The sequence below is a fragment of the Leopardus geoffroyi genome, chromosome C1 (genome assembly GCF_018350155.1).
Source record: "Leopardus geoffroyi isolate Oge1 chromosome C1, O.geoffroyi_Oge1_pat1.0, whole genome shotgun sequence".
Lineage (NCBI taxonomy): Eukaryota > Metazoa > Chordata > Mammalia > Carnivora > Felidae > Leopardus > Leopardus geoffroyi.
Window position 1 is genome coordinate 189,459,795 of NC_059328.1, and position 24,647 is coordinate 189,484,441.

Below are 24,647 nucleotides of genomic sequence, written 5' to 3' on the forward strand. Positions count from 1 at the left end.
CATGTTCTGGTGTAGCACCCCTCAGTCAGCTGATGAAAGGCCTCTTTTGTCCGTGGGGAGGCAATAAACCCTCTTCCCACACTCCTTGAGGAAGGGACTGTTCTCTCCCAGTGTGCCCCTGAGATCGCTACAGAGCCCAGGGGCTGGCTCTCTACCCACCCAGGCATGCGCATAGGGTAGCAGATTCCATCTGGAGAAAGCCGAAAGAAAGTCGCACATTTTGCTACCTCTGAGTTTCAGCTCCTAAGGCTGTTTGCAAAATAGAAACTGGCACTCTGTGTATTTCTCATTCCCCAGTCCGTGGTCTGGAGAGGTTTTCCTCTTGTGCTAAGTTGATACCAAAACCCTCTCACTTTCTCTCCCTTTTGTCTCTCCACAGAAGGGGTTCCCTCCCTTCCCTGCCTACTCCGTTTTATCTCTGCCAGTTCACACACACACATACACACACACACACACACGCACGTTGATCCTGCCAAGCTGTCTCCCTCCACCTGTGGAGATCCTTGTGCAATTCCACAAATTGATTTCCTGGGTGTTGGAAGTGATCTGACCTCATTACAGCTGTGTTTGAGGGACAAGGGAAATCCCGGTCCCCTTACTTCACCATCTTAACTCCTCCCTCAAAATCAGATTCTTTACCTTCCTCAGAGGTTCTTCTTGCTGTTTGTTGTGCAGTGTTGCTGTTTGCTTATTTAGTGCCTTTCCTGTTTTTGTAAGGTCTGTATTCTTCTCATGTATGGCCACTGGAAGCATCTGTTCTGTTAGCTTAATGGTCAGCTGGTGTTGACAGATTTACCTTAAATACTTGACAAAAGAAAAGAAGAAAAGTAAAAAGAAAAAAACTCTTAGGGCACTGGGGTGCCTCAGTTGGTATAGCATCAGAGTCTTGATCTCAGCTCAGGTCTTGATTCCATGGTCATTAGTTCAAGCCTCAAGACAGGTGCCACACTGGGCATGAAGCCATTTAGAAACAAAACAAACAAAAACTCTTCCAGTATTTGTAGACTGGCTTTGCATTTGGGCCCTCCTTTAACATTTGTCTGGGCCTTTTATAAATCCACTTCAGCTTTCACTTCCTACTTGTATGGAGCCAAAAGACCTGTCAGCTGTGAAAGTTTACTCTTCTCCAGCCTTCTCTGAGCATATATCCTGCTCTTTGGCATGTGCATGGCTTTCTTAATAATCCTGGTATATGCAGAAACTTTCAAAAGATCTTATTCCCACATTTATCTCCTCTCCTAACCACTTTCTTCCCAGGCTTCTTAGTCTGTTATTTGCTTTTCTCAAATGTGGTTTCTTGCTCCAGCTGTTGTGGCCAATACCTGTGCCTTTAAATGTTTTCAGCACAAGCTACCCAAGAATGTGTCCTAGGAACACTCTGAGAATGTAGAGTTGTGCAAAATAAAGGAAAGCCTTTGCACCAGTCCTTGATGGGAGCTGCCAGGCCGATTGAGACTCACAACTACAGTTCTTTGAGAATAATGCCTGTATTGCTTCCTAGCACTCTGTAGCAGGAATGTTGACTGCTATTGTCATAGCTGTTGCCTGTCTGGGGTTTGGAGATGGTAGGAAGGTTGTTTAAAATGCCACAGTGCTTGCCGCAAAGTAGCAGCTTCTTTCTTCACCAGGCTTTCCCCTGGCTGCTGTAAGTTTTTGACTGTGTTATAGAGTTTTTTGGAAGCTGATTCTGAGTTTGGGCCAGCCCATTACTTGCTTTTGGAGAAGGAGAGAGTCTTGGGATTCCCTACCCCATTTTCAGTGACCATTTGATAACCAGTGGTAATCACGCTTTAATAACACTCCAAAGATTTCAGGTTTCTGTGTTGTCTGCAATGCTGTTGGCTTTTGGCTACCATGCTACTACTGAGCTGGAGAGAGAAGGGAGATGGAAATAACCTTAAGTTAAAACATCACAGGGGCAGCTGGGTAGCTCAGTCCGTTAAGTGTCTGACTTTAGCTCAGCTCATGATCTCTCGTTCCGTGAGTTCGAGCCCCACATCAGGCTCTGTGCTGCAGCCTGGAGCCTGCTTCAGATTCTGTGTCTCCCTCTCTCTTTACCCATCCCCCACTCATGCTCTGTCTCTCTCAAAAATGAATAAACGTTAATTTTTTTTTTTTTAAAGCATCACAGACCCCACTGTCCTGAGGTTCTGTAGTTTTTGTTGACTAGATACTTCTCATGGGCACTGGATCCTGGTTAATTGCCACCGTGCTGAAATGATTGATTTTCATTGTTTCATTGGTGTGCATGTGTTAGCATTGTTTTAGAGGAAGAACAATATCAACAAGGCCCTCACTCCACCATTCTGGAAGTCATTCTTCTGGAACATTTTGAAAGAAAATAATAATAGGACACATTATAAACATAAAATAAATTTTCGAAGTTATGATAGTGGCATATGTGTAGTCAACAAAATAGACAATGTCCAGAAAAAGTCCCAAGTTCATGTGTGAATCCAGTATATAAGAGTGAGTGGCATTTCAAATTAGTGGAAAAAAGACATACTTAATGGTTAAACAGAGTGTAAGCATTTTCAAAATTAAATGGAAAAATAAATAAATGGAATTCACTGTTAATACCAAAGTAAATTCTACTTTATTATGATTTAAGAGTTCGGAATCCTACTCGTGGCTTTTTTTTCTTTTTAATGTTTTTTATTTATTTTTGAAAGAGCGAGCGCAAGCAGGGTAGGGACAAAGAGGGAGGGACAGAAGATCTGAAGTGGACTCTGTGCTGACCACAGAGAGAGGATTCGAGGGTTGAACTCATGAGCCGTTAGATCATGACCTGAGCCGAAGTCGATACTGAACCAACTGAGCCACCCAGGCGCCCTGTAAATTCTTTAAATGCAAGGATCGGGGTGCCTGGGTGGCTCAGTCGGTTAAGCATCAGATTCTTGATTTTGGCTTTGGTCATGATCTTGCAGTTTGTGAGTTTGAACCCCGCATCAGGCTCTGCGGTAACAGTGCAGAGCCTCCTTGGGATTCTCTCTTTCTCCCTTTCTGCCCTTCCCACACTCATGCTCACTTGCTTTCACTCTCTTTCCTTCAAAATAAATAAATACATTTTATTAAAAAATTAAAATGAATGTAAGAATCAAGGTAAAGGCTCAGCATTGACATATGATACTTGGAATAAATTCAAACAAATACCTCAACACTAAGATTGTAAATGATGAGGTTGTAGTTTTGTCACATGGCATTGGGCCTGATGACTTACTTAAAAAAGGATTAGATATTTAGGAGTAGATGGAGTGATGAAAAAGGTGCAGTCTGGCATTGTAGTCTGAGTGGGTGAACACTTAACACACAGTTAGGTTTCCCAGTTCTGTGCATGAAGACTGAGATGGTTGCAAGTTACATAGTTGTACTAGAATTGTTTTGAGACAAAATCTCATGCATACTAAGGAAAATAATGTTTTCTGAAGGAAAAAAACTTTCATGTTTAGACAAAGGAAATCTTACTGGTTTATATCTATTAATATGTTTTATTTTTTCCACAAAACTTTTAAAAAATGTTTTTATGTTTATTTATTTTGTGAGAGAGAGCGCACACAAGCAGGGGAGAGTCAGAGAGAGAGAGAGAGAGAGAAACAAACCCAAGCAGGCTCCGATCTGTCAGCACAGAGGTTGCCATGGGTCTCGATCCCAGAAACTGTAAGATCATGACCTGAGCTGAAACCAAGAGCTAGATGTTCAACTGACTGAGCCACCCAGGCACTCAATCTATAAGAAAGCTTTTTTACCCCTAATATTTAGTTTTCACGTTTGAAACTTCTATAATTACCCATAAGTCAAACTTACATTAGCTCTTCCAGTTTTACCTAGAAATATTGTCACTTTAATGGTTTGTTTCCAAAATCTTTTTTCACCTTTTTTTTTTTTTAATTTTAAAAATGTTTATTTATTTTTGAGAGAGAGAAAGAGAGATCAAATGTGAATAGGGGAGGGGCAGAGAAGGAGAGGGAGACACAGAATCTGAAGCAGGCTCCAGGCTCTGAGCTGTCAGTGCAGAGCCTGATGCAGGGCTCGAACTCACAGACTGCACGATCATGACCTGAGCTGAATTTGGACCTTTGACCAGTTGAGCCACCCAGGCGCCCCTTTTTTCATCTTTTAGTATGAAGTTATGTAAACTTGAGTAATAACTGTAGAATTCTAAGTTTTTAAAGTATCTGAGATTATTTTGTCCATAACATGAAATTAATTAAAAAAATTTTTTAAGTTTTTATTTATTTTGAGAGAGAGAAAAGACATAAGCAAGGGAGGGGCAGAGGGGTGGGGGGAGAATGAGAATCCCAAGCAGGCTATGCATTGACAGCAGTGAGCCTGATGTGAGGTTCCAACTAATGCACCATGAGATCACAACCTGAGCTGAAGTTGGACACTTAACTGAGCCACCCAGGCGCCCCTGAAATTTATTTTTTAATAATGTAGCTCTGTTTTAATAATTATATTCCTGTTTTCTTCATCTTCACCCATCTCAAAGATATTTTTTAAGTATATTTGGGGCACCCAGTTGGCTCAGTCAGTTGAGTTTGATCTTAATTTAGGCTCAGGTTATGATCTCGTGGTTTGTGGGATTGAGCCCCGAGTTGGGTTCTGCGCTAATAGTGTGGATCCTGCTTGGGATTCTCTCCCTCTCTCTCTCTGCCCCTCCCCTGCTTTCACATACATGTGTGCTTTCTCAAAGTAAACTTTAAAAAAGGTATATTTGTTAATCTTGATACTATGGAATCATTAAAGCTTCCCTTTCCTTTCTCAAAAAAAAGTACTCCAGATATGTTACTTTAAGTTGGTATAAACCTACGTAGTGCTAATCTTTTCATTTTAAACATTTATTCTATTTCTCACATTTAATTTTAATCCTTTATACTGTGACAAAACTTTCATGAATTTCATGTGGGAAAGGAACTTAAATTCATGTATATTACCTTACAAAAACTCTTCCTGCATTATATGATGTGGTTATAATTACCATATCACAGCAGCCATTCAAGGTAGATGTCATCCATATATAATGGTTGAGACACCTGAACCTTGGAAGAGTTAAGCAAATTGCTCAAAGCCACAATGCTTCTAAGAGATAGAACCTGAAGTAACACCAAGGTTTTTCTACTCCAAAGCTTTTGATCTATTTACTACCCATTGTTTTTATTCCACAAGGGATTTAATAAATATTTGTTGAATGAAGGAATGACAAAGAGACTATGAGAGGTTTCTGTCACTGGAGCATGTCTAAGGTTTTACATATTCATATATTTATCACAGGCATTCTGTGATGAACCTTTACTATTTTTAATTAGAGACTAAGATTAGGCTTAAGGTTCTACCAGCTCTTGAATTTGTAATTTATATTTTCTCTTTTTATTATTGTGGTGGTTGTGTTATTTTGTTTTGCAAATCAACCCTTTGACAGAATCTGAACCTAAATCCTTGAAGATATAATTACAGGTGGAGCCAAAGTTGCCTGACAGTTGAAATAAACACTTGAATGTTTACTTTGATTACAGAGTTGCACTGTGAAATTAATCTACTTGCTGAATTTTTCTAGCAAGAAGAAATAGTAAATCATTGTGGTTTTCTGTTCTCTTCCAGCTTTCAGAAGAATTATTAGATAAATGGCTCTCCTACCCAGATTCGCAGCATGTACCCCTCTGCCAGCATATGCTTGGTTTTGCTATGAAGTCTGTTACACAGATGGTGATGGGTAGTACATTTGAAGATGACCAGGAAGTCATTCACTTTCAGAAGAATCATGGCACAGTAAGTCTAGGGCCAAATTTAAAATTATTCTTTCAATCAAATTGGATAGTTGAATAATGTAGACTTTGCCTCTCAAGAAAAAGATGTCACATCCTATAGTATAGAATTTCCATTTGGGGCTAAATCAACAGTGCCAGCAAAGATAATTGTATTTTTCAAAAATGTAAAAATTACTTTTTTTCAGCAGTTACTTTTTGAAATGTAAAAAGTGGGTGACTAAAGAAATTTCCTGTTAATGCTTAGAAGAATGTTATAAAATGATACTGAATTCTAGAATAAAGAGAAAAACTTTAATAGAACTAGACTATGTCCCATATAGAAAGAAATTAAAGCCAGTAGAGCATTAAAATGAAATGAATATGATTTGAAGAAAGACTAATTCAGTCTAAAAATGATTTATTTTCTGTTTTTTTCTAGATTCACATATGGAATTTATTTTCTTCTGTATTTTTATCAATGTCAGCATTCATGTGTTTAATCCCAATATTAAATTAATTTATTCAATTCAAATCATACTTAGGTCATTGGCCACATTTTGGGTCTCTGAGAAATTAATTATTCCTTATTTTATTCAAATCTATAAAAACATTTTGGTTAAATAACTGGGATAATGTGTTTAAAACAAAAATCACTAGAGGGGCACCTGGGTAGCTCAGTCGGTTGAGCATCCGACTTCAGCTCAGGTCATGATCTCGCGGTTCATGGGTTCAAGCCCCCATCGGGCTCTGTGCTGACAGCTCAGAGCCTGGAGCCTGCTTCGGATTCTGTGTCTCCCTCTCTCTCTGCCCCTTCCCCGATCACACTCTGTCTCTCAAAAGTAAATAAACATTTAAAAAAATTTTTTTAAACAAAAATCACTAGGAACTGTGGTTTGATTCCCTGTTATTTAATATGCTTTTTCCCATTAAAATGGTTTAATTTTTATGCCTGATGACTAAAAAATGTATGTTTCTTAGGGCGCCTGGTTCAATTGGTTGAGCATCCGACCCTTGATTTCACCTCATGTCATGATCCCAGAGTCATGGGATCGAACCCCACATCGGGCTCCATGTTGAGCTTGGAGCATGTTTAGGTTCCTCTCTCTCTCTCTCCCTCTGCCTCTCTCCCCTGCTCGCACTTGCTTTCTCTCTCTCAAAAAGAAAAATATATGTGTATATTATATTTATGTGTATATATATATATATATATATATATATATACACACACACACACACATTTTTATGAAACATCCACATACTCAGGAGTGTAAAAATAAAAGTAGAAAAATCACTCTAAATTCCACTTCCTGGAGTAAACTAGTTTGTATACCCAGTCAAAATAAATTGATTAAGGAATTCCTAAAATGTTTTCATATTTTAATGAAGAAACAATTTTTGACTCAGTTATTTTTGTCTGATTTTTTTTCATATTGACAAGACAACATTTTTTAAAAAATTTTTTTCTTTTAATGTTAATTTATTTTTGATAGAGAGAGAGACAGAGTATGAGCACAGGGTGGGCAGAGAGATGGAGACACAGAATTCGAAGCAGGCTCCAGGCTCCGAGCTGCCAGCACAGAGCCTGATGTGGGGCTCAAACCCACGAACTGCAAGATCATGACCTGAGCTTAGGTCAGTATCCCAATGACTGAGCCACCCAGGTACCCCATATAAGACAGCAGTTTTTAAGAGATCTCCACTGTTATTTATAGCATGACCTGTTATTTCTAGTATGTTTTCATGCTGATATTTTCTTTTTCTTCCTTTTTCATTCTTTCCTTATAACTTTAAAATAGAAATAATTTAAAACTTACAGAAACTAGTTGCAACTAGTGTAAGGAATTCCCATATATCTTTTACCCAGGTTCACCAGTTGTTTACATTTTGCCCCATTTGTTTTTGTAATTCATTACCTACCTCTTTCGAACCATTACTGAAACCATTTGAGAAAAAAAGTGGACATTTTGTCTTTTTCCCCCTAAATACTCCAGTCTGTATTTCCTAAACACAAGGATATTCTCTTATATAGCAACAACATAGTTTTCAAACTTGGGAAATTGAACATTCATACAATACTGTTCTCCACAGCCCATATTCAAATTTCTTTTTTTTTTTTTTTTATGTTTATTTGAGAGAGAGAGAGTGTGTGAGCTAGGAGAGGGGCAGAGAGAGAGGGAGACGCAGAATCCGAAGCAGGGTCCAGGCTCTGAGCTGTCAGCACAGAGCCCGATGTGGGGTAGAACCCACGAACTGTGAGATCATGACCTGAGCCGAAGTCAGACGTTTAACCAACTGAGCCACCCAGGTGCCCCTCAAATTTCTTAACTTTCAGTGGCCAGACCTCTTTTTTTATTTAAAAAAAAAAATTTTTTTTTTTAACGTTTATTTATTTTTGAGACAGAGAGAGACAGAGCATGAACGGGGGAGGGGCAGAGAGAGAGGGAGACACAGAACTGGAAGCAGGCTCCAGGCTCTGAGCCATCAGCCCAGAGCCCGACGCAGGGCTCGAACTCACGGTCCGTGAGATCGTGACCTGAGCTGAAGTCGGACGCTCAACCGACTGAGCCACCCAGGCGCCCCGTGGCCAGACCTCTTTAATGTGGAATCGTTCCTCACCTTTTCTTTGTTTTTTGACATTACATTTTTTTATTTTACTTAATTATTTTTTTAATATTTATTTATTTTTGAGAGAGAGAGAATGAGAGTGAGTGCAGTCAAGGAAAGGGCAGAGAGACAGAGAGAGACAGAGAATCCCAAGCTGGCTCTAGGCTCCACACTGACAGCATAGAGCCCAGCATGGGGCTCAAACCCATGAACTGTGATATCATGACCTGAGCTGAAATTAAGAGTCATCGCTTAACCGACTGAGCCACCCAGGAGACCCAACGAACTTTGACTTTTTAATTGTAATTAGTTTTAAAGTGCCTTGACTGAAATTATTAAAATATATTTGAACTCTATCTTCAGAGACTCTAGAGTGAATGACTGGCCCACTTTTATTTAAAAAAATATATATATTTTTAAGTGTTTATTTATTTTGAGAGAGAGGGAGAGGCAGAGAGTGAGAGGATCCCAAACAGGCTCCGCATTGTCAGCACAGAGCCGGATGCAGGGCTCAAACTCATAAACCGTGAGATCATGACCTGAGCCAAGATCCAGAGTTGCATGCTTAACTGACTGAGCCACCCAGGTGCCCCGATTAGCCTAATTTTAAAAGGGAGAGCTTAATTATCAGATCTGTTGGTAAGATACGAAATCCTCAATTATTAGCTTAGATTGCGTGTCATTCTTTAGAAAATGTACTTTATTAAGATAATAGGCATGTTTTTCTATTTTCAGGTTTGGTCTGAAATTGGAAAAGGCTTTTTAGATGGATCACTTGATAAAAGTATAACTCGGAAAAAACAATATGAAGATGGTAAGTTTTACTACTCTTAAATTATAGTAAGGACAAAAGGATATGTGCCCCAATTTTAATAAGGTTGTCTCTGAATCATGAGATTATAGGTCATTTATATTTTCTCTCTTTATATTTTTCTCCTGTGTTTCCTATATTAAAGGTTTTTCTTTAACAAAAGAGGAAAAAGCAGTGAATCAGTAAACAAAGCTCTAGTACTCGCTGTAGAATGAGGTTGGTATAGCCTATAGGAAAATGTAAGGGTACAGTCCTGGGAAAGCAATTTGATAATACATATTAAAGTCATAAATAATAAATGAAATTATCCAAAAGAAGAAAAAAATCATGAATATTTTTTTGTAGTGCTTTGTAGTGCTAAGTAGAAAACGAGAAACAATCTAGATGTCCAACAATGTAGGAATTACTAAGGAAATAATATCAACTTAAATGTTGTATAGATTTTCTGTAAAAAATGTAGCTATGTAAAAAGTCTTGCTATTATAACGTTGAGTAAAAATATTTTCAAAATTGTTGGGCATTGGTTATAACTTTATAAAATTTGCACAGAAAAATAACAATTTTAATTTATGAAAGCTGCACAAAATTATTCTCCCTTTTATTTTCTGTGAGTAATTTTATGATTGTAATACTTAAAAAAATTTTTTTTAGTGTTTACTTATCTTTGAGAGACAGACAGAGCACGAGCAGGGGAGGGGCAGAGTGAGAGGGAGACACAGAATCTGAAGCAGGCTCCAGGCTCTGAGCTGTCAGTACAGAGCCCCATGCAGGGTTTGAACTCACAAACCGTGAGATCATGACCTGAGCCGAAGCTGGACGCTCAACCGACTGAGCCACCCAGGCGCCCCTATGATTGTAATACTTTAATGCCTTTATTTTCAGCTGCTTTGGTTCTTTTTTTGAAAGTAGGGTAAATTAAAGTACATGGGCTGTATTCAAAAAATGGATTATTTTTCATATATAATAGTGTTGCTTCCCAGTAGTCTCTTCCTACCTTCTCTTTCTTTCTTTTATTTCTAAAGATTTTATTTTTTAAGCAATCTCTACACCCAACATGGGGCTTGAACTCATAACCCTGAGGTCAAGAGTCCCACGCTCTGCTGACTGAGCCAGCTAAGTGCCTCTCTTCCTTCATTCTTTTCAACAAATGTTATTGAGGCATTATTTTGTGTGAAGGAGACAAAAATCCCTGCCCTCATGGGGCTTACCATTCTAGTGATTCCTTTGAGGTCCAACATAAGCCCCCAAAAGCCAATTTAACAGACATATTTTCTATACTCTGGTTTTCAGTATCATTGTGATTATCTTGATGGATGCATTAGGATTCATACCCTTTAATAAAAAAAAGTATTTCACAAATATTGGTTCAATTTATACAAAATTAAAATAATTTACATTCTTTGATTCTAAATAAAAGTAGATTGTCTAACATGATGCATTACTTGGGTTGTAACATTGACATAAATAAAATTTGAGCTTTTATTGAAAATGAGTCTGTGTTGGTTTATGTGACTGGGATCCCATGGCTGGATCAGTGCATCCTTTGTTCAAGTGAGTAATTTCCAACCTGGTCTATACATTAAAATCACTTTGGGAACTTAAGACACAAAAGTGAAGATCAGGCCCTACCCTAAGCCAGTTTATTTGGAGTCTGAGAGAGAGGTGCCTTGGGCATCAGATATTTTTATGAAAGCTTTCTGGGTTATTTTGATGTACCTGTAGGTTTGAGAACGTACAGAAATAGTTCCCAAACTTTGCTAAACATTGAATCTTTAAAAAAATATAAGGGGTGCTGGCTCAGTCGGCAGAGATATGGCTCTTGATCTCGAGGTCATGAGTTCCAGCCCCACACTGTGTGTAGAGATCACTAAAAACAAACAAACAAACAACTATTTAAAAATAAATATATATATTGAAGCCAGGCTTCCATTCCTAAACATTTGGATTTAATTGGTATGAGGTGTGACTTGTACTATACGATTTTTTAGAAAAAGCTTCCTAAGTGATTCTTATCTGTAGCAAAGTTGGGAACCATTGCAGTACAGTGTTAATAATTTCTCATATTAATCGCTAATGTGTTATATTCATGTCACTCTATAACTATTTACTGAGTATCTGTAATATTCTGGTATGATTTTGGTGCTGGGGAGATGTCCATGAACAGAACAAACAATTCCTGTCCTTGTGGCTCCACATTCTAGTGGGAAGAGGCAGCCAATTATTTTATTTCATTTTATTTTATTTTATTTTATTTTATTTTATTTTATTTTATTTTACTTTATGTATTTAAAAAATTTTTCTTTTAACGTTTATTTATTTTTGAGAGAGAGCGGGGCAGGGTCAGGGAGAGAGGGAGACACAGAATCTGAACCAGTCTCTAGGCTCCACGCTGTCAACACGGATCCCGATGCATGGCTTGAACTCACGAACCGTGGGTGAGGTCATGACTTGAACTGAAGTTCAGATGCTTAACTGACTGAGCCACCCAGGCGCCCCCAATAATTTTAAATAAGTAAACCGAATAGTGTGTTAAAAGATGAAAAGTGCTATGGAGACAATTAAATCAGGAGGGGGAATAGGGCGTGCCAGGAATGAGAAGGTTGCAATTTTGAATAGGGTTAGTTATTAGGAAAGGCCTCACTAAGAGTAGGTGACTTATGAGCTAACACTGGAAACCAGGCAATGCAGATCATGTGAATATCTCCATATCCAAAGGAAGGAGATTCCATGTAGAGGGAAAATAATTACAAAGTCCTCGAGGTGGGACTCTGGTTTATTTGGTGTACAGGGAACTTTGTGGCTGGAGAGGAGACAGTCAGAAAAGGAATAGAAGGAGATGAGACCAGAAAGATTGGGGAGAGGAACAGGTTTTGTCAGAGTTATAGATCATTGTAAACTAGGTTGTTACTATGAGATAGGAAGCCACTGGAAGGTTTTGAACAGTTATAATCTGAGTTATGTTTGCTTTTTTTCCTTAAAGATTTTATTTTATTTTATTGAAGATCTTACTTTATTTTACTATTTTTTTTTTTAATTTTTTTCAACGTTTTTTTATTTATTTTTGGGACAGAGAGAGACAGAGCATGAACGGGGGAGGGGCAGAGAGAGAGGGAGACACAGAATCAGAAACAGGCTCCAGGCTCTGAGCCATCAGCCCAGAGCCCGACGCGGGGCTCGAACTCACGGACCGCGAGATCGTGACCTGGCTGAAGTCGGACGCTTAACCGACTGCGCCACCCAGGCGCCCCTATTTTACTATTTCTTAATGTTTATTTTGAGAGAGAGAGAAAGAGAGAGAATCCCAAGCAGGCTCTGCACTGTCAGCACAGAGCCTAATGTGAGGCTCATTCCCATGAACCATGAGATTATGACCTGAGCTGAAATTAAGAGTCAGACAGTTAACCAACTGAGCCACCCAGGGGCACCCAAAGATTTTATTTTTAAGTAATCTCCACATCCAACGTGGGCATTGAGTTTATAACTCTAAAATCAAGAGTTGCATGCTCTACCACCTAAGCCAGCCAGGCACCCCAATCTGGGTTATGTTTTTAAAGGGTCATTCTGGCTGCTGTGATGGATTATAGGCACCTAGAGCAGAAGCAGGGACTAATTCAGGGGCTATTGCAATGAAACAGGCAAGAGAAATAATGTGGATTGGACTAGGTGGCAGGCAACAGAAAATATAGAATTAAAAAAAATAGTAAGGGAGAATAATTCTGTACTTTGGAGGTAGAACACCAACATTAACTGACAGATTAGTTGTGTGGTATAAGAGAGAAGGTGACACCAAGGTTTTAGGCCTGAGTAGTTGGAGAATGAAGTAGTTGGAGAATGAAGGAGAGGGGGCAGACTGTAGGAGGATCGAGTTTTGGTGGGGAAAAATCAAGAGTTCATTTGTGTATATGTTATGTTTAATATGCTTCAGACATCTAAGTGGAGAGGTTAATAAGTTGGTTGTTAGATACGTGAGTCTGGAGTTAAGGGGAAAGAGTTCCTGACTATAAATATAAATTTGGGAGTGTTCAGTCAATAGTTTGTATTTAAAGCCTTGAGACTAGTGACCATCAAGGTAAAGAATGTAATAGCAAAAGAGAAGAGGTCCAAAAACTCGGTCCTGACCTTGGACATTATATCAGTAAGAAATTCAAGAGAAGGAATCAACAAAAGGAGACAGAATGAGCAGGCAACAAGGTAGGGTAAGTATGGAGTCCAGGAGAACATTGGAACCCCAAGATTCAAATGAAAATTTTACACCTGGAGGCTATGTGATCAACATCATCAAATCCTGTGATGGGTCAAGTAAGATGGAGACTGAGCAATGACTTCGGGATAATTTTGACTGTTGGATATCAGTTATTCATTCTGTATCCTTCTGGTTTCATAAATCTACTTTTCTGATTATTTTACATCTGTTTCTGTTCCTAAATGCCTGATGTGGGAGAGGAATGGAGTTAAAAAGACAGAATTTAGAAGGGAAGTAGATAATATCATAGGAGGTTTATGTGTGTGGAGGCCTCCCAGGTGCTGGCATTAGTTCTACTTCTTGATGTAGGTGGTGCTGTTATGGGTGTTTGCTTTATAATTATTCCTTAAATTGTACCTACATGCTTTAAACAGCTTTTTATATGTAAAATTTAGCAAAAAATAAGGAAAAGAAAGTTCATGAATTTAAGCATAAATTAGCTTTTTAAAAATTGTCGGTTATACCTCTTTTACTTTTGAAAGCTTTGTTCTGCACATAGCAACAGTGTACAAAAATATTTAAAAAATGTTCAGTCTTTACAAATGTTTATATTCTAAATTTTTTTGGATTTCTTCTCTAAGCTCTTATGCAACTGGAATATATCTTAAAGAAAATCATAAAAGAACGAAAAGGAAGGAACTTCAGTCAACATATTTTCATTGACTCCTTAGTACAAGGGAACCTTAATGACCAGCAGGTGATGTAATTGTTCAGTGTTTATCAAATAAATGATAATCACACATGTATAGCATGTTTTTTATTCACTTTAATCCAGATTCCCTCCTAAAATTTAGTGGCTTCTCTTTTATTGTACATCATCTATAAATAGTATAGGTATTTTAGTCTCATGTTAGTACAGGTATTTAGATCTTTGAATCAGCTGTATATTAATTAATATTGAGTAAGCAAATACTGAATCAAAATTCTTCTATCATAAAAGAGGAGGACTTGTATAAGTCTTTTTTTTTTTTAAGTTTATTTTTGAGAGAGAGAGAAGAGCACAAGTAGGGGAGGGGCAGAGAGAGAGAGGAAGACACAGAATCCGAATCAGGCTCCAGGCCACGAGCTGTCAGCACATAGCCTGATGCGGGGCTCGAACTCATGGTCTGTGAGGTCATGACCTGAGCTGAAGTCGGATACCCAACCAACTGAGCCACACAGTTGCCCCATGGACTTATAGAAGTCTTTATCAGCCAAGCTGCTCTACCTAAATGACTAGATATAGCAGCTTGGCTTGTTCCCAGGGTGCCTCTGTTACCCCCAGCATACCACTGTGTGGTGTTGTCGGGCAAAGAACAAGAGTCCACACCTGTTCTTTATAGGAATCTTCTGCCCACTCTATGCATGCAAATTTCAGAGATAGAATGGTTTGCTGGGTATGTGTATGGGTGCAGAAATTGAATAAGGCTCCAAGGACAATGGCAGCTCCTTCTCCATTGTTCTTGAGGCTTTGCTGCTGCTTCGGGCCAAGCCAGAAAGATAGGATTGAGCCAGTGATATTTGCAAAAAAACATATCATGAGCCAGTGATATTACTGACAAATGTTTATTGCATCAAAAAATCAATACAGTATTTAGACTGGTTTTTACATTAGACTTTTTTTAAGTGAAAACATTGTAAAGAAGTAATAGACTTTTTTTCCTTTCCTTGACCCTAATTCTGTACTACACATTATTTTAATAGGATCTAATAGAGGCCACCTTAAACATTTTACACTTTCTAAACTTAGTTTTCTTTCCTAGATCCTTGAAGACAGTATGATATTTTCTCTGGCCAGTTGCATAATAACTGCAAAATGTAAGTATAAACTGATTTTTTTTGAGAGATATTATACACAGGGATAAAACAAAAGAAACATTGTTTGCAAGACCTCTTTATAATTTCCTGTCTCTTTTCTTCTTTATTCTTGTTTGAAAGGCTTGATTCACACAACTGCCTTTTTTTTTTTTTTAACCCCAGGTGCTCTATGCCACCTCTGAACATTGCCATAAATTTCTTGACACAGTTTATGGATTGTGAATTCTAGTTAGTGCCTTTAAAATGAACTGCTATTGACACTTTTCCAACCAGAGCAGTGAGATTTTCAATTTCCTGCTGTGGCTTTTCTCTTTGACTACAATCCAGTTTGCTCTTATTAAGGTCTACCAACAGAGGATATAGGCCACAGAGATCACAATTTAAAAGAACTCCTCTCTTGTTAGAATTGAAGGTGATTTTTACTTAAAATTCTAAAATGTGTGATATGTTTCTATGTTTCCTTACTGTATTTTAGTTTAGCAGAGTACCATTAATTCATAGGGTGTTTATAAAAATCTGTGTATGTTTCTAAAAATATACTAGTATTGGGGCGCCTGGGTGGCGCAGTCGGTTAAGCGTCCGACTTCAGCCAGGTCACGATCTCGCGGTCCGTGAGTTGGAGCCCCGCGTCAGGCTCTGGGCTGATGGCTCAGAGCCTGGAGCCTGTTTCCGATTCTGTGTCTCCCTCTCTCTCTGCCCCTCCCCCGTTCATGCTCTGTCTCTCTCTGTCCCAAAAATAAATAAACGTTGAAAAAAAAAATTATAAAAAATAAAATAAAATAAAATAAAAATATACTAGTATAAAATGTTAAAGGAAATACTAAAATAACAGTTTGAAATAGAAAAAAAATTATATATTTGAAGGATTTCACTTACAACTTTGTTTAAAAACAATGATTCAAAATGTAAACTTCCCATACATTTTTCTTCCTTATAAAATTTTTGACACCTAGAGTTGTGGAATTTAGGTCAAATGTGTCAAAAATAATGTATTGAACTTTTTTAAAAAGTACTTAACTTGTTTTAAAAATTTACTGCATTAGGGGCACCTGGGTGGCTTAGTCAGTTAAGCATCTGACCTCAGGCCATGATCTCAGGGTTCCTGGGTTCCAGCCTGAGCCCTACATCCTGAGCCCCCCTGGGGCTCTCTGCCCTCAGCATGGAGCCTGCTTTGGATCCTCTGCCCCTCCCCCCTCCCTGCCTCTCCCTTTCTCTCTTCCCTTCTCCTGTTCATGAGTTCTCTCTCTCTACTCACACTTTCTCTCAAAACTAAAAATAAACATTAAAAAAATTTACTATATTAAAATATATCTTTGCTAAAGACCTTCAAAAAAATCTAAATTAGTTGTGCTCTGGATACAGAACACAATAAGTGACCATTTCCAAAGTCGAGTTAATGTTTTAATGGTATTGCAGTTTTTAGGGGGGATTTTAGCCTATCACTCACTGTTTCTTTGCACATGGGTTGGTTATTTTTTAAGGTATCTCTAAAGTTTTTGAGAGTCACGAGAGTAGGAAACTTTAAAGTCCTTCCTCTACTACTAAGCAAGATACTTGCCTTTACATTTTTCCCTTTTCTAAAATAAGAGTTTAGCTCTAGATGACCTCCTAGGTATCTCTCAAATATACAGTTGTGTCTTTGGTTCAGTATCATAATTAAAGAACATTCAGTGACTTAAAATCTTACATTTAAGTTGTGCTCAGTCATACTTTTTGATGGAGTTCTACAAAAGAACCAATGTTTGAGATTATTAAGCTTATATAATTATATTTTAAGTGATGATACAGTAAAGTGGGGTATATGAGTACCTACTGTGTGCATATCCTTGTGCTCTTTTAGTGTTGTATATTACTATATATTGTAAAATTGCGTACATATTATGCACTGTCTGTACAAGTTTTCATGTCACTTGTGAAATACAAATTCTGTAGTTCACTCAAAAGCCCTAATAAAGAAGTTTTTGTAGGAAAAAGCTAAGGACAGGCAGTTACTCATGTGCCTTTTATAAACTCTGGATGTGAGTAAAAAAAAAAATAATTGAGTACCAGGCAGCTATAAATTTTAATGGTAATAACACTTAGAAAGTGAGTATGTCCTTTCAGGAATCGGAATTGGATAATATGTGAATAAAGCAAACATTTAAAAAAAAGTAACTTTGAAACAAATTTAAGACAGCCCTTAGTTAAAGAAAGAGATAATTAATAAGTGGAGGTAGAAACTACTTAATGCATTTTTTAAAGTACTTGACATAGAAAAAGTAGTATAGATCGAGTCATCTCAAGCATAATCTAGGGCAAAAGGTACTATGTATCTGAATGGTTCCATTCTTTGAATAGTTTGTAATCCCAGTGGATTTCTAAAGGAAATATAACTACTCTTATTACCTCTGTTTTATGTTCATCATGTAATTTTCTTATCTTCTCATTTTCTCAGTGAACAATCTATAAACCATTTTAAGCAAAAATAAGTCCATAAGTTTAATAATCTTCCAATCTTGGTGTTCATCAAAATAATTGTTATTTGTTGGAAGTATAGATGCGTGGACTCTCCTAAACCTGTTGAATCAGAATCTGCGAAATGTGGGGTTGTGCTATCAATCAATTCCCAGGTGGTTTTTGAGAACCTTGAGAACCAACCACTGTCCTAAGCAATAACTGGTACCAATTCTTGAGCCACTGTATCTACCATTACAAGTAAAAATTTAGAGTATTGATTTATAGGTAAATCTCCTGCTACTTTGATTTGTATGAATCATTTCATTAGGGTTCCTGAGTGAACTGATAAATCAGTATTTTTATTACACAAAGTTGGATGAACCAGACAGTCCGTTACAGTTGTCAGCATTTAACACTCCTTCAGATGTGAAGTTTATTTATTATCATTACTATTTTTACTTAAGTTAAAATGCATTTTTGGCTTCAGTTACTTGCCAGTTTTTAAGAAAGAAATTTTCCAGATTGTACTATCTCTTTAGGAATGTTCTATAAATATTTGTGTTCTGTTCAATGAAGTACAAATCCTGTGAATAATCTTGTTTTATTTTTTGGTAGCATTTAGGTATCTTGCCTATCAGAAAAAAAGGAAAATACAGGAACAAAATAATAATAGTACCCAAACTATGAGTTAGCTATTTTCATTGTTATTAATATAAATTTTTACTTAGTGTGCACCTGGGCAATCTGTTTTTTAACCACCTCTGAAGAGGTTCAGAAAAAACTTTATGAAGAGATAGACCAAGTTTTGGGGAAGGATCCCATTACTCCAGAGAAAATTGAGCAGCTCAGGTAAGAATACAATAAAAAGAAGAAGAGATGATTAAAAGGTAAATTTGAATTGGTTTAACTATCTTTTTTTTTTTAATTTTTTAATTTTTTTAATGTTTATTATTTTTGAGAGAGAGAGTGTGTGAGTGTGAGCTGAGAAAGGGCACAGAGAGAGGGAGACACAGAATCTGAAGCAGGCTCCAGGCTCTGAGCTGTCAGCACAGAGCAACGCAGAGCTTGAACTCACGAACTTCTTATTCTCACTAATAAGTTTAACCAGCTTATTTAAAGCTAATGATAATATCTGGGAAAGGTATATATTTTTATAGGACTTAGATAATTTAATTTGCTCTTTAAAATCATAAGATAGGGGTGCCTGGGTGGCTCAGTCGAGCATCCAACTTTTGATTTTGGCTCAACATTCAGTGTGGAGCCCACTTGTGATTCTCTCTCTTTCCCTCTGCCTCTCTCCCCCGCTCACACTCTCTCTCTTAAATAAAACAAAAATAAAAACCATAAGGTAGTTCTGGGAAACCTTTACATTAAACTGTATAAAATAGTATCATTGATGTTCAAATAAGTGGAACCTTAGTGATGGGAATGCAAAATGGTACAGTCCTGTTGGAAAACAATGTGGCAGTTAAACATACACTTAACCATATAGCCCCAAAATTCTCCAAGGCATTTACCCAAGAGAAATGAAAAAAATATGTCCACCCAGAGAACTTTATGCCAATTTAATAGCAATATTATTCATGATAGCAAAAAGTAGAAGCAGTCCAGATGTTGATCAACTGGTGAATAGACAAATTGTGTTATCTTGAAATATTACCAAGTAGTAAAAAAAAAATATGATAATATATATACAACAATGTGGATAAATGTCATTCTATTAAGTGAAAGAAGTCAAACACGTACAGTGTGCATACAATATGATTTCATTAAGGTGAAATTCTAGGAAAAGGAAAAAACTGTAGTGATAGAAAGTAGATCAGTGGTTGTCTGGGGCCAGGAATAGGGAGGGGATCAACTAGGAGGGAGAATGAGAAAAGTTTTTAGGGTGAGGGAACTGTTCTGTATTTTGCTTGTGGTTGTGGTTAGACAGTTATACACAATGACCAAAGTTCATTAAATTGTACAGGTGAGAAAGATGAATTTTTATATGTAAATAATACCTTAATTAAAAAGATTTAAAAAATTTGTTTTAATGTTTATTTATTTTTGAGAGAGACAGAGACAGAATGTGAGTGGGTTAGGGGCAGAGAGAGGGGGAGACACAGAAACAGAAGCAGGCTCCAGGCTCTGAGCTGTCAGCATAGAGCCCAACGCGGGCTCGAACTCATGAACTGTGAGATCATGACCTGAGCCGAAGTCAGTCGCTCAACTGACTGAGCCACCCAGGCGCCCCTAAAAAGATTTTTTTTTAATAACAACTGTGGCTGCTTGAGGTGTTGAAGTCTGAGTCTGGATAGCAGGTGACCAACCCTACCTTTGTATTTACCTCTTTTAACTATAGAAAAGAAGATAGGGAGACTTATCTTACAAATTCTTCAAAATGTTGGAAGTTTTATTCATTACCTTAAATTTAACCCTTTCATTTTATTTTTTTAAATTTTTTAATGTTTATTTATTTCTGAGGGAGTAAGAGAGAGAGTGCAAGGGGAGAAGGGGCAGAGAGAGGGGGAGACCCAGAATCCAAAGGAGGCTCCAGGCTCTGAGCTGTCGGCCCAGAGCCCAATGTGGGGCTCGAACTCACGAACCATGAGATCATGACCTGAGCTGAAGTCACACGCTTAACTTACTGAGCCATCTAGGCTCCTCATAACCTTTCATTTTGAAAGTAATACATAATTGTCTTTTGAAGTTTTTATAATACAGAAGTGTATGAAGTAGAAGGTGAAGGTTTTTTGTAAGTGTACCCTTAAGAGATAACAACTGTTAACTATTTTTACTATTTTTCCAGCTTTTTCTGTGCATATATACATATATATTTAAAATAAAAAATTTCAAAATATTTTAAAATATAAAAATATAAATCTTCTGTAAATTTAATTTTTTCTCTAAATATTTTATGGACAGTGTTTTTATATATGTATAACTCCACCACATCCAATCAGTTATTAGGTTTGTTGTTTGTACTTCCCAAACACATTTTAGTTGGAAGTTTGATTTTAATTCTTTTCATCGCCCCCACTCTATTCAGACCACCATCAACTTGTGTGGGATATTTCAACAGCCTTGGATCTTGGTCCCCTCCAGTCCATTTTCCAAGTTGCTACTGGAGGCTGTGACTACACACTGTAAACACTGGGTGCTTTAAACATACAGATAACCTAGGGCCAATTCTATACCAACAATCTCCAGGCATCAGTTTTCAAAAGCTTCTCAGATAATTCTAATGTTGAGAATTACTGTGCTAGTGATTTTTCTATACCTAGGGAGTCAGCATCTGGGCAGATGACTCCCTAATTTAAAAGCCTTCAGTGACTTTTGATTGCCCCTAAGGTAACATTTAAACTCACCAGTGTAGCTTATGAGGCATTCCAAGAGCTGGGCTTTGTATTCTTCTCCCATCTTTTCTCTTATTATTTGTACCTTTTCATATCTAGGATTTAGCTATACTAAAATTCTTTTGTTTCTGCAAAGCTGCAGTAGTCTTTCTTATCTTCTGGCTTTTACAGACTACTCCTTTGTCTAGATTCTCTCTTCCTTTGTCTTCTAGCTAACGCCTTTTTTTTTTTTTTTTTTTCCAGCAGGTCTCAGCCTAAAATGCTTATTTCTCTGCAAAGTCCTTTCTTTAGTTAGGTGCTCCTGCTATGCCATATGTTATCCAAATCCCTGAACTTCCTTTATCATAACCATTAGTATGCTTTTTAAATTGTCATCCTTGATGTCCCTACCTCCTTCTCTTTCCCTACCAACTAGACTTTGAGTCCCTTTGTGGATATCTGTCTTGTTCACTGTTGTAGTTCAGTATCTAACATGGTGCTTCTAATGTAGTAGGTACCTAATAAATACTTGTTCAAAGAGGAAAGGAAGGATTTGCCTCCTTTGTTTTTGTTGTTTTTAGATATTATAAACAGCCAACTTTCCTACACTTGTATTTTTGTTAATATTTCCAATTGTTTCTATTAATAAAGTCCTAGAAGTGAGATTATTATTGAAGGATATATACAGTAACTTAGTATTTACGATAAGGGGCTGTGGACTAAGACACACCTAGGTTTGAATTCTGTTGACACCACTTCCCTGCTGTGTTGATCTTAAATAATTGCCTCATTTTATGGGTCGCCTGGGTGGCTCAGTCTGTTGGGCATCCGACTTCGGCTCAGGTCGTGATCTTGTGGTTTATGGGTTCCAGCCCCACATTGCGCTCTTTGCTGACAGCTCAGAGCCTGGAGCCTGCTTTGGATTCTGTGTCTCCCTCTCTCTCTGCCCCTCCCTTGCACTCTGTCTCTCTCTCTTTCTCTCTCAATAAAAAAAAAATCGAAAAAAATTAAAAATAAAATTGCCTCATTTCTAAAAATCTGTAAAATTAAAATAATAATAGCATCCATGAGGTTTAAGGATTAAGTGAGATAGTGCATAGAGCAGGCTCTGCACTGATAGTAGTGAGCCTGATATGGGGCTTGAACTCATGAACCCTGAGATCATGACCTGAGCGAAAGTCAACCCACTGAGCCACCCAGACACCCCTCTTTTCCCCATTTTGGCTCAGTCGGTTAAGCGTCCGACTTTGGCTCAGGTCATGATCTCACGGTCTGTGAGTTCGAGCCCCACGTCAGGCTCTGTGCTGGCAGCCCAAAGCCTGGAGCCTGCTTTGGATTCTGTGTCTCCCTCTCTCTCTCTCTATCCCTCCCCCACTCATGCTCTGTCTCTGTGTCTCGAAAATGAATAAACGTTAAAAACTTTTTTTAATTTGCTATAATTGGCAATTTTTCCACCATTAAAGAGGTTGAGTATCACTTCATATGTTTGCAGGACATGTGTATTTTGTTGTATGTGAATTTTTAATGTTTGTCCATATTTCTGTCAGGTCGTTTGATGATTTTCATGATCTATTTTTATTTTTATTTTATAAATTTTTGTTTATTTTTTAGGGAGAAAGAGATAGAGAGAGAGCGAGCACGAGCTGGGGGGGGGGGGGCAGAGGGAGAGAAAGAATCTCAAGCAGGCTCCATGCCCAGTGCAGAGCCCCACTTGGGGCTCTATCTCATGACCATGAGATCATGACTCCAGCTGAAGTCAGGCATCAGACACTTAACTGAGTGAGCCACCTAGACGCCCCAATAATTATGGATTTTTAAAGAGCTGTTACACATTGTGATAATATTTTTCCTAGTTGTTTTTCAGTTGTACTTACAATTGCAAATATGTTACATTTTCATACTTGGATTATTTGTATTTTTCTTTATGATTTCTGTCGTGTCAATATTTTTATTTTTATTTTAAAAATAAAGGAATTTTGCACTCAAATATAAAAATAACTGTTTTGAGTTTTCTTCTGGTACTTTTAAAGTTGTTTTCATTTGTTTAAATTTATACCTACCTGGACTTTATATACCTCTAATACATAACTTATTTTAAAACACATTAGAATTATGATGTGACTATTTCAAATTAGGAAGATTATTAAAGTTGTTGAATGACATTTTAAAATGTATATACATTTCAAACTGCCTCTCCCAGAGTAAAAATCTGTAAAAATGTTTTTTTTTTAACAGATATTGTCGGCAAGTACTTTGTGAAACAGTTCGGACTGCCAAACTGACTCCAGTTTCTGCCCGGCTTCAAGATATTGAAGGAAAGGTTGACAAATTTATTATTCCTAGAGAGGTAGGAAATATTTGTTATACTTACTAACTCATCTAGTTGTTCTTTTCAACTCTTTTAGTGTGTATTTTTAAATTGTATTGTCTAAAATGTCCAATAAGTTATACCTGTTATTAAATCAAAGACACGGGGTACCTGGGTGGCTCAGTCGGTTAAGTGTCTGACTTTGGTTCAGGTCATGATCTCATGGTTCGTGGGTTCAAGCCCCATGTTGGGCTCTGCACTCACAGTGTTAACCGTGCTTGGGATTCTTTCTCTCTGTCCTACTCTCTGCCCTTCCCCCACTTGTGCTCACTCACTCTCTCAAAATAAATAAACTTAAATAAAATAAATGAAGGACACAGGTATTTTAAATAATAATAACATATGCTGTTTTAAAGTCTAAATAATAGAAAGGCTTCCTTCCTCATGTGTGCTACTATTAATACTAAAGTATTTTTGTAGATCTTTTTCTATGTATGTATATTACTCTGTGTGTGTAATATACATATATGTATGTATTTTAAAAACTGAATTTATATGTGAAAGGTTGTTTTTCATATATCCTTCATTAATTTGCTTCTTTAAGTGTATCATGACTATTAGTACAACTGGTATTTAATACAGATCCAACTCATTATTTTTAATGGATGTAGAGTATTCATTCCATTGTATGAGTGTGTTATGTAGTTTATTTAAGCAGTCTCCATTGGTTGAAATTTAGATTGACATCATTTGTTTTGTTATTACAAACTGTATACTTGTATAGGTATTGAGTAGAGAGAGCCTTAGAAATAAGAGTTTTGGGGTCAAACTGCTTATGTATATTAAATTTAAGTTGCCCTCTAAAAAGCAGTTTATATTTTTAGCAACAGTGTATGAGAATGCTTTTTCTCTCCATATCCTTACCACTTCAGGACTTATGAACTTTTTACACATTTCTTATATGACATACTATATCATTATTTTAATTTGCTTTTCCCTGATCATTGGAATGATTGAGCAGCTTTTCATGCATATTTAACAGTTTGTATTTCTTTTGTGAATTACGTGCTTCTAACTTACTCTTTCTTCTAGTAAGCTTAAATGTCTTTTGTGTATTGTATATACTAACTATCAATTATATGGGAAATGTGTTTTTCTTATTATTTTTTTATTAAACACTTATGTGTTTCTTATTATTTATCTTTCACTGGTGATTTTGGTCTGTTTTGTTTTGTTTTAACTGGATGCAGGTTTTAAATTTTCATAGTTAAATCTGTTATTCCTTTATGACTTCCAGATTTTGACAAACTTAGGGAGGCCTTCCCCACTATAAAATCATCAAAATAATGACCTGTGTTTTCTTCTTTTACTTTCTATTTTTATTCTG

General features: G+C 37.1%; 1 protein-coding gene across 4 annotated transcripts in view; it reads left to right on the top strand.

Annotated features, from left to right (window-relative positions):
• Nucleotides 1–24,647, top strand: part of LOC123599338 (cytochrome P450 20A1) — a 79,716-nt gene that overhangs the window by 32,305 nt on the left and 22,764 nt on the right. For all 4 annotated transcript variants that reach the window (XM_045480831.1, XM_045480832.1, XM_045480834.1 and 1 more), the window contains 6 exons: nt 5,599–5,766; nt 9,084–9,162; nt 13,984–14,099; nt 15,145–15,199; nt 18,364–18,484; nt 23,188–23,299. In XM_045480831.1, coding sequence (XP_045336787.1) covers nt 5,599–5,766; nt 9,084–9,162; nt 13,984–14,099; nt 15,145–15,199; nt 18,364–18,484; nt 23,188–23,299 — 651 coding nt within the window. The remainder of the gene's footprint in view (nt 1–5,598; nt 5,767–9,083; nt 9,163–13,983; nt 14,100–15,144; nt 15,200–18,363; nt 18,485–23,187; nt 23,300–24,647) is intronic.